The sequence below is a fragment of the Trichechus manatus genome, unplaced genomic scaffold, assembly GCF_000243295.1.
Source record: "Trichechus manatus latirostris isolate Lorelei unplaced genomic scaffold, TriManLat1.0 scaffold00093, whole genome shotgun sequence".
Taxonomy (NCBI): domain Eukaryota; kingdom Metazoa; phylum Chordata; class Mammalia; order Sirenia; family Trichechidae; genus Trichechus; species Trichechus manatus.
Genome location: NW_004444029.1, coordinates 92,513 through 109,568, shown reverse-complemented (window position 1 = coordinate 109,568; position 17,056 = coordinate 92,513). Strand labels below are relative to the sequence as shown.

The 17,056-nt window shown below is 48.4% G+C and overlaps 1 protein-coding gene across 1 annotated transcript; it reads left to right on the top strand.

The window, feature by feature from the left end:
- The first annotated feature begins 2,261 nt into the window (after positions 1 to 2,261).
- On the top strand, positions 2,262 to 6,014 carry ATP6V0E2 (ATPase H+ transporting V0 subunit e2). Its single transcript, XM_023736866.1, has 3 exons — positions 2,262 to 2,365; positions 3,897 to 3,944; positions 5,921 to 6,014. The coding sequence occupies exons 1-3, from the start codon at positions 2,262 to 2,264 to the stop codon at positions 6,012 to 6,014; spliced, it is 246 nt and encodes an 81-aa protein (XP_023592634.1).
- The last annotated feature ends 11,042 nt before the right edge of the window (positions 6,015 to 17,056 follow it).

The following is a 17,056-nucleotide window of genomic DNA, read 5'->3' as shown; positions in this document are numbered from 1 at the left end:
TGCATAGAGGGAGAAAAAAAAAAAAAATCAAACGATGCATTGTATTGGGCAAATGCACTGCAAAAGACCTCTTTAAAGTCTTGAAAAGCAAAGATGTCACCTTGAAGACTAATGTGCACCTGACCCAAGCCATGGTGTTTTCAGTCGCCTCATATGCATGTGCAAGCTGGTCAATGAATAAGGAAGGAAGACTCAAGGAGAATTGACGCCTTTGAATTGTGGTGTTGGCGAAGAATATTGAATGTACCATGGACGGCCAAAAGAACGAACAAACCTGTCTTCGAAGAAGTACAACCAGAATGCTCATTTAGAAGCAAGGATGGCGAGACTGTCTCACATACTTTGGACATGTTATCAGGAGGGACCAGTCCCTGAAGAAGGACATCATGCTTGGTAACGTAGAGGTCCAGCGAAAAAAAGGAAGCCCCTCAATGAGATGGATTGACACAGTGGCTGCAACAATGGGCTCAAGCATAACGATTGTGAGGATGTCACAGGTTCCGGCAGTGTTTCGTTCTATTGTGCATAGGGTCACAGTGAGTCGGAACTGACTGACGGCACTTAACAGGAACAGCATTTAAGTCAAGCACTGGCTTTGGTTCTGAGCTCCCAGTAGCCGAGGCAAAGAACGAAACACACCTTACTAGATAGTGTCCGTTTTATATAATTTTTTTTTTTTCTGAAACATATTTCAGGGAAGTAGATCTTTTAGAAACACAGAGAGATGGACTTTCAGGGAGATGTTTTGAAGGACTCTGTGGATCAGTTTTACTCTGTCCTATGGATGCAAAGTGGGCTCTTATCCTAGGTCAGTGTTCACAAAAGCGCACAATCTTGATGGGAAGCCTAACCATTCTTTACAATCTTGCTAAAAATTCATTGGTAGGGAGTCTTCTCTTCCTCCATCCTCTGAATTCTCATAGCAAGTATTGACTATTTTTATCACAGGGCTCTTAGCCTAGACTGGGCAACATTATGGTTTTAGCAGAATATCTCTCACTTCAACTAGATTAGAAATTCCTAGAAGGCGAGAACTGTATTTTATACCTAAAATTTTTGTGTATCACCCCCCCTCCCCCCGCCAACTTGCATGAATGTTAAAAAGATAAGGAGTCCTCAGCCCGAGAAGGGGAGTGAAGTTCCTGCTTTGGGAAAACAGCTACAAGCAGACATCCTGGCAGTGGGTCAGGAGGACAGCAGGTATGTTTCTAGGTACACCACATGGGAGCCGCTTCCTTTCCCACGGTATGCAACTGCCAAAGCTGAGGACTAGGTTGGCAGGCTGCTTGGGGCGGCACCTGTGCTAGAGATATCTCCTGGAGCCACTGGTACTGTCCTCTTTGGAAGGAGGGATACTGAGACCAAAACGCCCAATGAAGAAACCAGGCTCTAGAGTCCCTTCAGCCCACGTCCGTGGACAAAGAAAAAACTTATACTGAGCTTATCGCGCTAGATGCCTCCCACGTGCTTTTATCATTGAATCCTCCACAACCTGTGAGTAAAGAATTGTCACCCCCATTACATATTTAAGCAAGCTGTAGCTATTTATACAGGGGTTCGGAGATTTCACCCCAAAACCCCAACCCGATTTTTGCGAGTGACGCCTGGAGAGCATGCTGTGACGGGCAGGGTGAGGAACTGCCTCATGGGCCGGTCCTCTCCGCCCCGCTCACAGCCTCAGGACCCAACTTCACGCCCCTTTCCAGGTGCTGGGAAGTGGGTCTCAACATCTTTGGGTGTAGGTGAGGTGCCCACCGTCACCCCGCGTTCTCAGCTGTTGCCCGGTTGCCGGCATTATCGGTGTACCCCAACCGAGGGTCCCCGGTCCCGGCCGCGCCGGCCCGCCGGCTCCCCTGGGGCCCCAACCACCCGGCCGCAGCACAGGGCGCCTCCTGCCGGCCACGCGCGTCTTGGAACAGGGTAGAAGGGCGCAGGGGCCCCCAGGCGCCGCGTCCCCGAGAGCGAGTCCGACGGAGCGTCCGCGCTTCCTCGACCGCAGGCCGTAGCCTCCACTTCAGCCAATCAACGAGCGGGCTTCTCAGAAGGCCCGCCCTTCCCCCTGAGTGACAGCGCCCGGGCTGAAGAGCGTTCCTTTGGGGTCTTGGGGGCTCCGTTCCTCCTGCGCGTGCGCGTGCTCGGCGTCCTGCAGCGCAGACGCATGCGCAAACTCTCCGTTCCCAGGCCGCGGACCTGCGCCCACCCGGCGCTTCGCTGTCTTCTGCTTCGGTCACGCGGGCCGGCCTGGGCGTCCTCCGCCGGCCATGACGGCGCACTCCTTCGCCCTCCCGGTCATCATCTTCACCACGTTCTGGGGCCTCATCGGCATCGCCGGGCCCTGGTTTGTGCCGAAAGGACCAAACCGCGGGTAAGAAAGGCGACGCCTGGGCTTCCTACTGGACCTCTACCCGCCCCGCGCGTGCTCTTCGCCCCCCTCCCGCGGAGCAGCTCGGACTGCGCGGCGCCCCCCCCCCCACCCCGGCTTCCGGAGCAGCTCTGACCGCGGCAGGGCGCCCCCAGCCCGGGAAGTCTCTCTGACCGCGCAGCGCGCACTCGCCGCGTCCCCCTCCGGCTGCCGAGGGCGTCAGGCGCCGACATCTTTCTCAGAGGAGTTTACACACGTGCCTGTTGCGAGTTCAGCCCGGGAACAGGCAGAAGGTCGGGGTGAGAGGGTAGATAAGGATCCTACTCCATAAAGATAAAGACCAGAGTGACACTAGGAATCAGTTAAGCGTCACCTCCACGCAGTATTCCCTCCCCCAGCCGGTAGAGGGATGGTCGGTCAGGCACCGGTGCAGTTTCTCTTATCCTGATGAGCTATGTGACTTCGAGCAAATGTTAACCCTTTCAAGCTTCAGTTACTTCATAGGTAAAATGGGGTTGTTGGTAATACCTGCCTTATTGGGCTGCTGTGAGGATTACACGAAATAATGTACATAAAACATTTAACAGTGCATGGCACATATTAGGTACTTAATAATTTTTAGCTGCTCTCATCGTTTTTTGAAGGTCCCCTGGCAGATTTCTGTACCTGTTACAGCACTCTCCAGTTTCTGTTTTATATTATCCTCCGTTAGAAAGCGCTGTCTCCGGCGTGTGACTACAAGTTCCCTGCAGTCAGAGATTGTCTTATTCACCACTGTTGTATAGCCCAGGGCCAGCAGTCGAGGGGCCCAGGGTGCTTAGTAACGATGAAAGAATAGATAAGGGCTCATCCCTCTGGCGCCAACTTGAAGTGCTTTATATCACAGGTGACAGGTACTAGTTTGGATTAAGTTTAGCTTTGACTAGACACTACTTGGACATATGGGCATTGCCTCTGTTCTTAAAAACATGCAGATCGCTAGGTCCCATAGCTTCACTCTGTTAACCATTTGAGTGTCTCTCCTCTCTTAGATATCTTGGTAAGATCTTTTTTACTCTGACTGATGTTTCTTCTGCTGCTTTTTAAGCTTTATTACAGCTCACTTGGCCTCAAAGATGGCTCATAGTCTCCTTGCTTCTTGCCCTGTCCATGGTCTGTTGCTTTCCTTCTCCTTGCCCAATGAATTTTGAATTCCAGAGATCACTGTACCTTGGGTTGCCACAAACACAGCTTTGTGCAGTGTCTTTCCTCAACATGTCTGCATTAAGACGGGAAATATTGGGTGATGGAAAAGGGAGAAGCATTCGTAACTTGGATTTGGTCAAAGTTGGCCTCTCCGTGATGTGATACTGAGAGTTTTTGTTTTTATTTTCCATCTTGCAATTCTTACACTTAGTAAAATTCAGTTTCCTGTACAGGTAGCGTCCAGCAGGCAACAGGAAAGGGGCTAACACAGGGAGCTTCTCTCTGCCCCTGGCCAGGCCTTCTGGGGGCACTGGCCCTGTCCATCCTGACCTGACCTCTTCTGTTGCAGAGTGATCATCACCATGCTGGTGACGACTGCCGTCTGCTGTTACCTCTTGTAAGTACCCTTTCCCATCTCTAAGGCAGTGGTCTGCGTCGTCCTCCCTTCTTCCTTCTGTACCCTAGCCTGCTCTCCCTTCTGTGCTCCACCCAGAAGGTTGACTGTCGAGCACAGATGCTCAGGCAGAGTGGAATGGTGAAGAAACAATGGAGCAGACACTGTGAACTCCAAGTTCTGGTTCTCCTTTGAATGTGTGAGCTGGACACACTTTGTAACTTCCATAGGCTGCCGTTTTCTCACCTGTGAAATGAGTGAGTGCATATGCTGGGGGTACAGAAAAACTGTTCACACGTGAGTATGAGGGAATCAGTCTCCAGGTCCCCAATATCCACATATCCTCTTTCTGGACGTTTCTGAGACCCATTCACAACAGCCCTTGCCCCCTTTACCAAAGAAAGGCACCCGCCATCCATTTCCACTCTCACTGTGTTGCGCTGCTCCATGGTTTCAGTCATCCTGGCTGCCAAGCCAAGGGCTAAATCCAGGTTTTGGTTTTGGGGGAGGCCTCGCTCATGGTTAATCAAGCCACTTGAACATTGTTTTTATGGGTTATGCTCAGCATCGTTGGGATGTCCTGAATTCAGAACAATCAAAGCAGAACGGATAAAGTGATGGCATGTTGATTCCTTAAAAGGAAACAGATTCATTTAGAGATGACTGGAATATTTCTCAGCATGGCCAAATTGGCAGATGTATTGTAGTTAAAACCCATTTATTAGATTATGTCGTTATCTATTCCTCTTAGTTAATTTTCTTATTTCATCTTGTATTAATATTTAGTATTTTCTATGTCTTACTAACAAAAAAAAACTTATTTGAAAGAGTGATGATTTGTAGATGTTAACTTAAGTACATGGGGATACATGGTTTTCCAAATTCTTTAGGGGGTACATGTGCAAAAAGGAACACAGCCACTGGGCAAAGTGTCTCTAAGGCACTTTCTGTAATGCTGTTTCTCAGTCCTTCAGGGGTTGGCGTAACATCCTTGTTTGTCCCAGGAAGGGCCTCAGAGGGCTGGGATTCGATGGTTGAGAGACCAGGATATTAAGAATGGTGATTGGGATCGTGGGGGAGACCAAGTGTACCCATGATACAGGAATAATTACAAACACTGAATCAACAAATGAGAAGTGAAAAGCATACTGCAGATTTTAAGCCCATGCCTCAAAATTAAGGCACAAAACACAAACCTGGGGATGACGGTGATGCAAAGCCAATAACTTCTGACAGCTCTTGGGGTGTCAGGCACTCCACTGGTTCCTGTGGGGACTCAGGGGGAGGAGCTGCATCTTTCCTGCAAACGCAGAGCTAGAGCGTTGCCGATGTGCTCGTGTGAGGCACTGGGAACTATTTTCAGTCATGAACTTCCAGGGATTCTTTTGGGGCCAACAGCTGCAGGACAGATGGAGTCTGGAAGGTTTGTCATGAATTCTGGGGTCAGACATCTGCCAGATGATCTGCCTCCTGGGGGTGGGTGTTACACCGCTTGCTCAGGGGACAGCTGGTTCACCCTAGGTCTGGGACAGCGGCTCTTGGGTCATCAGCTCTCTTGTCTCTGGATCATTCTTTCGTTTTTCTCTTAAAAGGGTGATTCTGACTTGTCTCCCTCCAGACCAGCCCTTGTCCTGATCCTGGGTGGCATGAAGGGTGGAGAAGCCCAGACAGGTTTATGAGGAGCACACAAACAGCTGGGAATCCCTCCCAAAGCATCCCTGGCAGTGCAGACTTAGCTCTTCCAAACCCCAGGGTCCAGCCTTTTGTACAAATGTACAAAAAAATCAAATGAAACCAAAATATATTAGCCCCAGGCTGGCCCCATGGGGCTGCTGAGCATGCAGGGCTCTGTGTGACCCTGCTCTGGCAGGTCGGTCCCATCCTCCCTGGGTGGGAAGAGAAGACCAACAAAGGCGTGCTTGCGGCGTGGGGCGAGTTCCCTCTGTCCCAGGCTCACCCCCACTTTGCTGTCCTCGCAGCTGGCTCATTGCCATCCTGGCTCAGCTGAACCCCCTGTTCGGCCCCCAGCTGAAGAATGAGACCATCTGGTATGTGCGCTTCCTGTGGGAGTGACTCCTGTGGCTCCTGGCCCCAGGTATGGAGGGAGGCAGGTGGCAGTGGGAGGCCTCTGGGGGCGGGGAAGGGACAGGCAGGGCCCACGGTGGGATTGCGCATTTGGTTTCAGGTGTTCACTTACTTATCTAGCAAAAAACACTTGCTTCCTGCCTCCTGGCACGGCACTGGATGCTGGGGATGGAGGAGGATGGACACTGTCCCTGTCCTTACACTGCTTCATCCTGGGGGTAATCTCACATGTGTAATGAGAGCCGTGGCAGGGCCCCATCCTGGTCGCCAGGGAGGTTGATGAGGCAGCAATGACCTGAGGACGCAGCTGGCTAAGGGGACGGGGTGGGGAGAAGTGGCTGGGAACGCTGCTGTGTGCTCCAGGCCGGTGATGCTGGAGGGGGCTGGGAGGGCAGGCGAGAGTCCCGAGGCTCTGGAGCTGCTGGGCCTGGTCAGCCCTGCTCTGAAAGCTAGACATGCTGTGGAAGCCATAGAGAGCTGTAAAGGGCTAGCTGGGAGAGGTGGGGTCCATCTGTATCTTTTAAAGACCCCTTTGGTGTCTCCTCCCACCTGCCAGTAGGGCTGGGGAGAAGCCCAGGAGGCTGACAGATGGAGGGAAGGGGTGGGCAGGATGAAGAGGCAGGGAGGGTGGGTGGCGCCTCACTGAGCTGCAGCTGGGTGTCTTCAGCCACGGCCCCCCTCAGGCATTTCCAGGCTCAGCCTTGGTGGTGGGCGTCACAGAATCTGTAGGTTGGGTCACAGGAGGCATGAGACATGGATCTGGACAGAGGACATGGGAGGGTTAGCAGAGTGACCCAGGGTGGAGGCAGGTCATTGAGGCCCCTCTGGGAGGGAGCCTAGGGGGCCGCGGGGTGGGGCAGGGGTATCCCCACAATGAGTTGTTGATTCTTCATATGATGCACTCTTCAGGTGCCTCTGCTCTCTGGACGACCTTGGCGCGACAGTCCCTGATGACCCCTCGTCCTCACCCCTTGCCCCTCAACTGTGTCCCCCATGCTCCTGCTGCCTCCTGGGCAGGGCCATCTTCCTGGCAGTCTGGGCCCTGGGTGGGGGCGTGCCAGGGAAATTCTTGAGCTCAGAGTCAGGCTCGAGCAGGGACTGACCAGCCCTGAAATTCCCCTGCTCTAGAGTTTTCCTCCCTCCCCATAAGTCCCAGCCAAGGAGCCGACCTTAAGGGTGAGATCTGTCTTTACAAATAAGGCAGAGGCCAGGACGCAGCCCAGGCCCAGGAAGAACCTGGTTCCAGCAAGCCTGATGGAGAAGGAACTCACACTGGGTCACAAAGAAAGCCCTGGGTGGGGACTCAGGGAACCCGGGTGACCATCCCGGCTTTGCCTCCGTCCTGCTGTGTGACCCCAGGTAAGCGTCTTCCCCTCTGTGGATCTCTTGTACACAAAATGGAAAGCTCTGTGTCAGATTATGTCAGAGGCCATCTGCTCTGGCACAGGATTGGTCTTTAATTTTCTGACACATTTAGATGTGAAATTTCTGAAAATGTTGAAGTAGTGGAATAACATCCACACACAAACAGCAACATACTAATTGAGTCAAAATTGAAGCCTGTATATTTAGCATCCTTTATAGTTACAAGGCCACTTAAGTTGGCTTTTTCAGAAAAGTTTTATCCCTTCAGAATATTCTATTCTACCTTATTCCCCTGCCTGGGCCTCCCCCTCTGTAAATAAGTCCCCTTCCCCATTTGCAGAGCCAGTCTGTCCATCAGTCTGTGAGCACACAGGAGTCCCTGGGAGGCTGAGGTTCAGCTTCATCTAGGCTGTGGTGGGTGGCAGGTTTTAGAGTCTGTGTGATGAGGGAGATTGGATTGTACCCCTGCCTGGGTCTCTGTCCCCAGTGAGGACTCAGCTCAGTGCTAGGAGATGGTGAAGGTAAAGGTGGGGCCTCTGGCCTGACAAAGCCTGCAATGCAAAAGGCTAAGTGTCAAGACCAGAGGGGACGTGGGACCCGTGCCCTCACTCCTGAAAGGATCACAGTGAGTCTGAGCCTAAATTAGATACTTGCCAGAGGTCACCGAGCTTGCTAGGACAGAACCAGGCTGATGCTGTGTTGCCTGATTCCCAGCCTAGGGTCTTTCCACTCTGCCATGTTTACTTTCTAGAGGGAAGAAAAGGTACTTTTGCCTATTTATGGACCTCATTTGATCAGCATTCATTACCCAGGGAGTGGCATCATTTTGGAAAGGCCTTAGAATATGATGAATCTCACCCAGACTTCTCAGTTCTGGCCTTGGCCAGTTCTCAGAGCTCAGGTTGGGACCTCCCATTAACGTCTCGCCCGCAGACCCCCTTTTCAGACTCCTTTCCTCTATAGAGTGGAGAATGTTGAGAGTCTGAATTGTACTGAAAAACCCAATTTATGTTTAGAAAATAATGCGTGGTGGGAAATTACTGTGTTTGGTGCAACGTCCCAGCTTCCACCCACCAGATTCCCATTTCTTTAGTGATTTGGTTTTGGGGCAGCAAAGGGGGCTGACAGCTGACGCCTGTACTTGGAGCTGCAGCTCTGGGACAGACATGAGAACGGCGTTTTCCCAAGATGTGGAGGAAAATACTTGCTTCTGCTCACTGCCTCGGTTGTCACCAGAACCAAGGCCTGGCAGGAGGAGGAAGATGGAGGAGTTGTGCATGTGGGACCCTGTCCGCCACCCCTCTGTGGCCTAGATTGTAGAGCATGAGTCCTGTTGCGGTGGAAAGTGCGGCTGTGCAATAAACCGGGTCTCTAACCCTGCTGGAGAGTGGCCTACCTCATTCCTGACCATTGTGAGGGCACAGGGTTGATCGCAAACCAGGGCCTGCTCTGTGCCTGGACTGGGCATGGCTGGGGGGTACCATGGAGGATCGGCAACCTGCAGGGACAGGCAGGGTTGTGAACAGAGGGCATGGGGTACACCAAGGCCAGAAAGTGTAGCTGTTGGAAGAGCTGCAAGGAATGGGGCTGGAGAGGAGAGCAGGTAGGCCTAGGTGGTGTGGGCAGATTAAGATCCTATCTTAGAGATAGAGGAAAACTGGGTGAGTATATTGTCATGGAAACCAAAGGAAGAGTGGTCCAGAAGGAGGGAAATTCCCTGTCTCAGTATCACTCGGAAGCCCAGAGCCCAGAAACGAGTAGATTCCGCACACACATCCTCAGCCCCCTGGGATAATGGGGTGGGAATTCCCTTAGGCCCAGGCGCCTTCACATTCCAGACCCGAGGGTCTCACGTGGGAGTGTGGTGCATGGAGATGGAGATGCAGGTGGTGGTGGTGGGGCTGGGCCTGGCTTAAGAGTTCCAGCAGCAAGGCCGGAGGAGGGGTGCAGCCTGTGCACAAATACTCCCAGAGAGGCCAAGATCAGCCTCAACTTTGGGAAGGGGTGGTGAGGTCAGATTGCAATAGGCTGAAGAGTAAGTGGGAGGGTGGGCGGTCAGGAGACCAGTGACAGCCTGGGAGGACCCCATAGACCCTCCAAATGGGCCAGTAGGTAGAATTCAAGAAAGAGAAGCTGTTGTGGCTCAGGCCCTGGGGCCTGGGGCACTCGCTGCATGAGGCTGTACCACTCCTCCTGGCTTGCTGCTGTAACTCTTAAGCCAGACCCAGCCCCCCCCCCGCCACTTGCATCTTCAGCTCCACTCACTAAGGACTCCGGGTCTGGAATGTGGAGGAGCCTGAGCCTAAGGCAAATCCACCCCATTATCCCAGGAGGCTGGGGATGTGTGTGTGGAATCTACTCATTTCTGGGCTCTGGGCTTCCCAGTGGTTGGGTTGCCCTAGCTCATCTCTTGCACAATCCCCAGGATGTCTGTGTCACTGAATTCTCACTGAGGAGATCAGCACAACTGCTGTTTCTAGAGAGCCAAGCAGGGTGTCCTTTCCCAGGTTTTCCTTCCTTCCTGCCTGTCGACCATTCAGGGACAGGAGAGAGGGCCCTTCCTGGACTGGCCTCCCACCCCTTTGTGAGCATTGCATTCCCGCCAGCGGCTTGCAGTCCTCACCAGGGGGGCACATTAGTAAATGTCAGCCAGACCCAGAAGCTGCAAGAACCTACACGAAGCAAAAGATCTCTGAAAATGAGCAGTGGCCAAGAGGAGGGTATTCCATCAGTTATACTAAACGGCCAGGTGGGAAGTGATCTTAGACCACCCTAGTGACAGTACGGAGTCCGTTGAGGTTAAAGGTAACCAAGACAAGTTAAGTGCACACATGGAATGGCCAACAGAGGGTGGAGCCCGTACAGCATCCAGGAAAGGAGAGTGGGGTTCTGTAGCACCACTGAGGGTGGTGTGGGTGGCTGGATTGCACCGACGTTGGAGATTGGATGGCCTTTGAGGGGTTTTTAGCATGGAACAAGGATAATTCTCCAGACACCATAGCCTGATTGAAGTGCCCTTGAAACACATATGGTTAGAATAACAGCTCACTTTTGTTGAGTCATCGCTCATAGCAACTCTATAGGACAGAGTAGAACTGCCTCATAGAGTTTCCAAGGAGCGCCTGGTGGATTGGAACTGCCAGCCTTTTGGTTAGCAGCCATAGCTCTTAACCACTGTATGAGTTGGAATTGACTCAATGGCAATGGTTTTTTTTTTTCTTTTTCTTTTTGAGTAGTTACTATGTACCAGGCACTGCTTGGGGGAACCCACAAGACAAAGAGATGAGGTGCCTTGCCCAATTTAATCCTCTGATTCCAGGCTCCCCAAACAATCTGTTACTTTTTCTACCTCAACATCCCTGAGAGATCAGACATACCCCATCTCTAATAGTGACACCCATCAAGAGAGATTCTCAAGGGGATGGGGGATACACACAGAAGGTTAGTTCTAACCTGCTGGCCATGGGATCCCATTGCCCTGCTGAAGCCCCAAACCACTGCCCTTGAGTAATTTGGTTGCTTTGAACAGATAGAGGATTGTTGGAAACAAAGGGAATGGGAGGAGCCCAAGTGAAACTGCTGGAGGTGTGGGGGGGGGATCGTTTCTGTTCATAAACGGGCTTTCCAGGAAGGAAGTCAGTTGGCAGCCACTGGGATTTTGCTTGACTTGTAACACCACGAAGTGAGGGAAGATGACCCAAGTCCTCAGCCTAACTCAGGCCAAATCTGAGTAACCATAAAAACAACAGACTCTGGGACCTAAGGCTGGCCTGCCAAGACAGACTGTCTAGAGAATGGAGTGAGGTTAAAGCTATGATTGGTGAAGAAACAGTAGTCAGTCATAGTAGCCAGGAAAGGGGGATGTTTGGTTGCTTGTGGTTTGGAAATGTTCTTATCTGTGAGCAGAGAATGATTACGGAATAGTCTTGTTTTTGTCTTCGTCCATCACGGTCAGAGCAGACTTGTCTGATGTTGATGTTCAGTAAAATTGTTTACATTCAACAGGAGAACACCGTGGCCTAACTGGTGCCAGGCCAGCTCCCAGACGTCAGAGGCTGCTTCTCTCTCAATAGGTTCTTCATATTGAATCATCCTTGCATTCCTGGAATAAATCCCACTAGGTTGTGGTGTATTTTAATGCAATGTAAAATCTAAACAGTGTGACATTACAGGAAAATGTATAAAACCAAAATTGATTTGAGTGATTAAAATCTGATACATCAATAACGATAGAAGAACTTTAAATCGTAGTCAAACATCTCCTAAAACGATACAATATCCAGAAGGTCTGTCCTTATGTTCCTTCCTTCCACAGATATTTTATAGGCACTGGGGAGACAGCAGTGAACAAATAAATCATAGATATATATCAGGCAGTGAAAATTTCTGTAGAGGAAAATCAAGCCAGATAAGGGAATAGAAAGTGCAGTGGGGGAGGGAGTGCTGCTTTAGATGGGAAGGTCAAAGACATTTTTAAGCATTATGGTCAAAAGAAATTATAAAAATAATATTTTCAATGTAAGTACATGTTTTTGTTACAGAGAACTAATAGGGAGATGAACAAAATACTTTTAAGCATAAATATATATTACATTAGTATAAAAATTGTGGGGAAAGAAATAGAACTATAAATTCAAGTAGGAAGAAAAAAAGCTAAAATTCCTGATTGTTGAAGAGTTTGTCATGTATTTTTCAGTGGATGATTATAGATATACAAACCCTTACACTTAGATACTATTGAATATATTTAAAAGAGTGAAGCAACAATTTTATTTTGAAATGTCCAATATCTATAATATGCTGGAAATTACATTATCTGCAATATTTAAATTTATGATAAAAATGGTTAGATGTCAACTTTAAAATGTAGAGTTTTCTTTTAGGATATGTGAGCCAAAAAGTTTGCTTTAGATCAGTGTTTTTCAGAAGTGTCTCTGCAGTGTGCTTCTGATGCGTTTCATTCCCCTGGAGGCTTATTTAAAATGTCATTTAAACTCCAAGTCCACAGATTGGATGTGGGCCCCATATTCTGCATTAAACAAGCTCTCCAGTGGTTCTTGTGTATTCTGAACCACTGCAGAAGTAGGAAGATCATGGACCTGCGCACAAAGACCAGGGTTTAGTCCTTGCCCATTGAATTCTCTATGCCTCAGTTTCCTTATTTATCACTTAGGAATGAGAAGCCTCTTCTTCCTACCTCACATAATACAAACAAAAAAGGTTCAACTCTTCTGTAAAATGTGGTACTTTTGAAACTTGTGAAAATTTATTGCTCTGCATTTCACCACTTTGTTGCTGGGTGGAAACCCCAGGTTCTGCTTGGCTCAACTTGTCTCAGCCAATAAATGAGAGACCGAGGTGGGAGAGTAGAAATGCGCCTTTGTTTTGTTGCGCAAGGAAAGGAAACAGTCGGGGCTGCTGCCTCTGAGACTGCTCAGCGAGGGCGAGGGGGAAGGTTGCTTTTAAGGGATTTACAGGTAGGAAGTTCATACAAGTTATATCAGCAACATTCTTAATCATACTATGCAGGCGCAGTGGGGTTTACATATAACTTCATGCATCGCATGTTCAGAAAATGGTGGTTAAACTCCACCCAGCGACAGAGAGGTTATTATGCATGAGGTATTTAATGAGCTAAAAGGTTATCCTAAATGTCAGCATGGCGCCTAAACTGGTTTCCGCCAATTTTCTCTAGTTCAGCAGCAGTTAAGGAGAGGGGAACCACGATTTTAATGTAAAGCTACAGGGTGTGCCAAGCAAGCTGCTTGAGGCAGTGGAATTTTCTGCAGCCTGGGGACTTCTGTCTTAAATGGAACAAAGACTTTTCCCAGGAAGGTTTCTGATGCTGGAAGATGGTGGGGGAGAAATCCAGGTCATTTAAAAGTTAAAGCATACACGCTAGTGGGGATATGCATAGCCCTCTGTTCAAGCCACAGCTCAGCAACACTGGATGGCAAATTCAAACGCCTTCAGGGAGATAGGTCAAGGCAAAGCGCCCATCCACCTAATTACTTTGCACTTTCAAACACTGTGTGGGGGCAAATCTGGCTTGCCTCTCCTTTACCCTGAGGCAGAGTCAGCATGACAATGTTGCCCCTTCTTCCTACCTTCTATCTTCCCTGCCTGCTCACTTCTGTCAGTTTATCATGCAATGGGGGCTTGCCTGTTGTCTGTGATGCTGGAAGCTATGCCACCAGTATTCAAATACTAGCAGGGTCACCCATGGTGGATAGGTTTCAGCTAAACTTCCAGACTAAGACTAGGAAGAAGGATCTGGTGATCTCCTTCTGAAAAGAACTAGCAAGTGAAAACCTTATGAATAGCAGCGGAACATTGTCTGATACAGAGCCGGAAGATGAGCCCCTCAGGTTAGAAGGCACTCAAAAGACGACTGGGGAAGAGCTGCCTCCTCAGAGTAGAGTCGACCTTAATGACCTGGATGGAGTCAAGCTTTCGGGACCTTCATTTGCTGATGTGGCACAACTCAAAATGAGAAGAAACAGCTGCAAACGTCCGTTAATAATCAGAATGTGGAATGTACGAAGTATGAATCTAGGAAAATTGGAAATTGTCAAAAATGAAATGGAACGCATAAACTTCAATATCCTAGGCATTAGAGAGCTGAAATGGAATGGTATTGGCCATTTTGAATCAGACAATTATATGGTGTGCTATGCTGGGAATGACAGCTTGAAGAGGAATGGCATTGCTTTCATCGTCAAAAAGAACATTTCAAGATGTATCCTGAAGTACAATGATGTCACTTATAGGATAATATCCATATGCCTACAAGGAAAAGCAGTTAATAGGAACTGTTATTCAAATATATGCACCAACCCCTAAGACCAAAGATGAAGAAATTGAAGATTTTTACCAAATTCTGCAGTCCGAAATTGATCAAACGTGCAATCAGGATGCATTGATAATTACTGGCAATTGGAATGCGAAAGTTGGAAACAAAGAAGAAGGATCTGTAGTTGGAAAATATGGCCTTGGTGATAGAAATGATGCCGGAGATAGCATGATAGAATTTTGCAAGACCAACGACTTCTTCATTGCAAATATCTTTTTTCAACAACGTAAACGGTGACTATACACGGGGACTTTGCCAGATGGAAAACACAGGAATCAAATCGACTACATCTGTGGAAGGAGAGAGAGAAAAGCTCAATATCGTCAGTCAGAACAAGGGCAGGGGCTGACTGTGGAACAGACCATCAATTGCTCATATACAAGTTTAAGCTGAAAATGAGGAAAATTAGACCAAGTTCACGAGAGCCAAAGTATGACCTAGAGTATATCCCACCTGAATTTAGAGACCATCTCAAGAATAGATTTGATGCGTTGAACACCAGTGACCGAAGACCAGACGAGTGGTAGAATGACATCAAGGACGTCATGCATGGAGAAAGCAAGAGGTCATTAAAAAAGACAGGAAATAAAAAAAGACCAAAATGGATGTCGAAATTTCCTCTTGAACATTGAGTAGCTAAAGCAAAATGAAGAAGTGATGAAGTAAAAACTGAACAGAAGATTTCAAAGGGCATCTTGAGAAGACAAAGTATTGTAATGACATGTGCAAAGACCTGGAGATAGAAAACCAAAAGGGAAGAACATGCTTGGCGTTTCTCAAGCTGAAAGAACTGAAGAAAAAATTCAAGCCTCGAGTTGCGATATTGAAGGATTTCTATGGGGAAAATATTAAGCGATGCAGGAAGCTTCAAAAGAAGATGAAAGGAATACACAGAGAATTGGTCGACATACTGAAGGAAGAGGTCCAAGCTGCACTGAAGGCAGTGAAAAAGCAAGGTGTCATGGTTTGAATTATGTCCCCCCAAAAATGTGTGTATCAGTTTGGCTAGGCCACGATTCCCAGAATTGTGTGGTTGGCCTCCATTTTGTGATTGTAATTTTATGTTGAAGAGGATTAGGGTGGAATTGTAATACCACCTTTACCAGGTCACATCCCTGATCCAGTGTAAAGGGAGTTTGCCTGGGGTGTGGCCTGCACCACCTTTTATCTCTCAAGAGATGAAAGGGAAGCAAGCAGAGAGTTGGGGACCTCATACCATCAAGAAAGCAGTGCCAGGAGCAGAGCACGTCCTTTGGACAGGGGTCCCTGTGCCGAGAAGCTCCTAGTCCAGGGGAACACTGATGAGAAGGCCGACAGAGAGAAAGAAAGACTTCCCCTGGAGCTGACACCCTGAATTTGGACTTTTAGCCTACTTTGACTGAGGAAATAAACTTCTCTTCGTTAAAACCATCCACTGGTGTTTCTGTTATAGCAGCACTAGATGACTAAGACACAAGGCTTCAGGAATTGATGGAATACCAGTTGAGATGTTCCAACAAACAGCTGCAGTGCTGCTCACTCATCTACGCCAAGAAATTTGGAAGGCAGCTACCTGGCCAACCGACTGGAAGAAATCCGTATTTATGCCTATTCCCAAGAAGGGTGATCCAACTGAATGCGGAAATTATTGAACAATATCAATAATATCCTACACAAAATTTTGCTGAAGATCATTCAAAAGCAGCTGCAGCAGTATATCGACAGGGAACTGCCAGAAATTCAAGCTGGATTCAGAAGAGGAAGTGGAGCAAGGGTTATCATTGCTGATGTTAGATGGATCCTGGCTGAAAGCAGAGGATTCAAGAAAGATGTTTTCCTGTGTTTTATTGACTATGCAGACACATTCAACTGTGTGGATCATAAGAAATTATGGATAACATTGTGAAGAATGGGAATTCCAGAAGGCTTAATTGTGCTCATGAGGAACCTGTACGTAGATGAAGAGGCGTCGTTCGAACAGAACAAGGGGATACTGTGTGGTTTAAAGTCAGGAAAGGTGTGCGTCAGGGTTGTATCCTTTCACCATCCTTATTCAATCTGTATGCTGAGCAAATAATCAGAGAAACTGGACTCTATGAAGAAGAACGGGGCATTAGGATTGGAGGAAGACTCATTAACAACCTGTGTTATGCCAGTGACACAACCTTGCTTGCTGAAAGTGAAGTGCTTACCGATGAAGATCAAAGACCACAGCCTTCACTATGGACTACACCTCAACATAAAAAAAGCGAAAATCCTCACAACTGGACCAATAAATAATATCATGATAAATGGAGGAAAGATTGAAATTGTCAAGGATTTCATTTTACTTGGATCCACAGTTAACACACATGGAAGCAGCAGTCTAGAAATCAAAAGAAGCATTGCATTGGGCAAATCAGCTGCAGAAGACCCCTTTAAAGTGTTAAAAAGCAAAGATGTCACCTTGAAGACTAAGGTGCGCCTGACCCAAGCCATGGTGTTTTCAGTTGCCTCAGATGCATGCAAAAGCTGTACAATGAATAAGGAAGACCGAAGAAGAATTGACGCCTTCGAATTGTGGTGTTGGCGAAGAATATTGAGTATACCATGGACTGCCAAAATAACAAACAAATCTGTCTTGGAAGAAGTACAACTAGAATGCTCCATAGAAGCAAGGATAGCTAGACTATGTCTCACATACTTCAGACGTGTTATCAGGAGGGATCAGTCCCTGGAGAAGGACATCGTGCTTGGTAAAGTAGAGGGTCAGTGAAAAACAGGAAGACCCTGAATGAGATGGATTGACACAGTGGCTGCAACAATGGGCTTAAGCATACCAGCGATTGTGAGG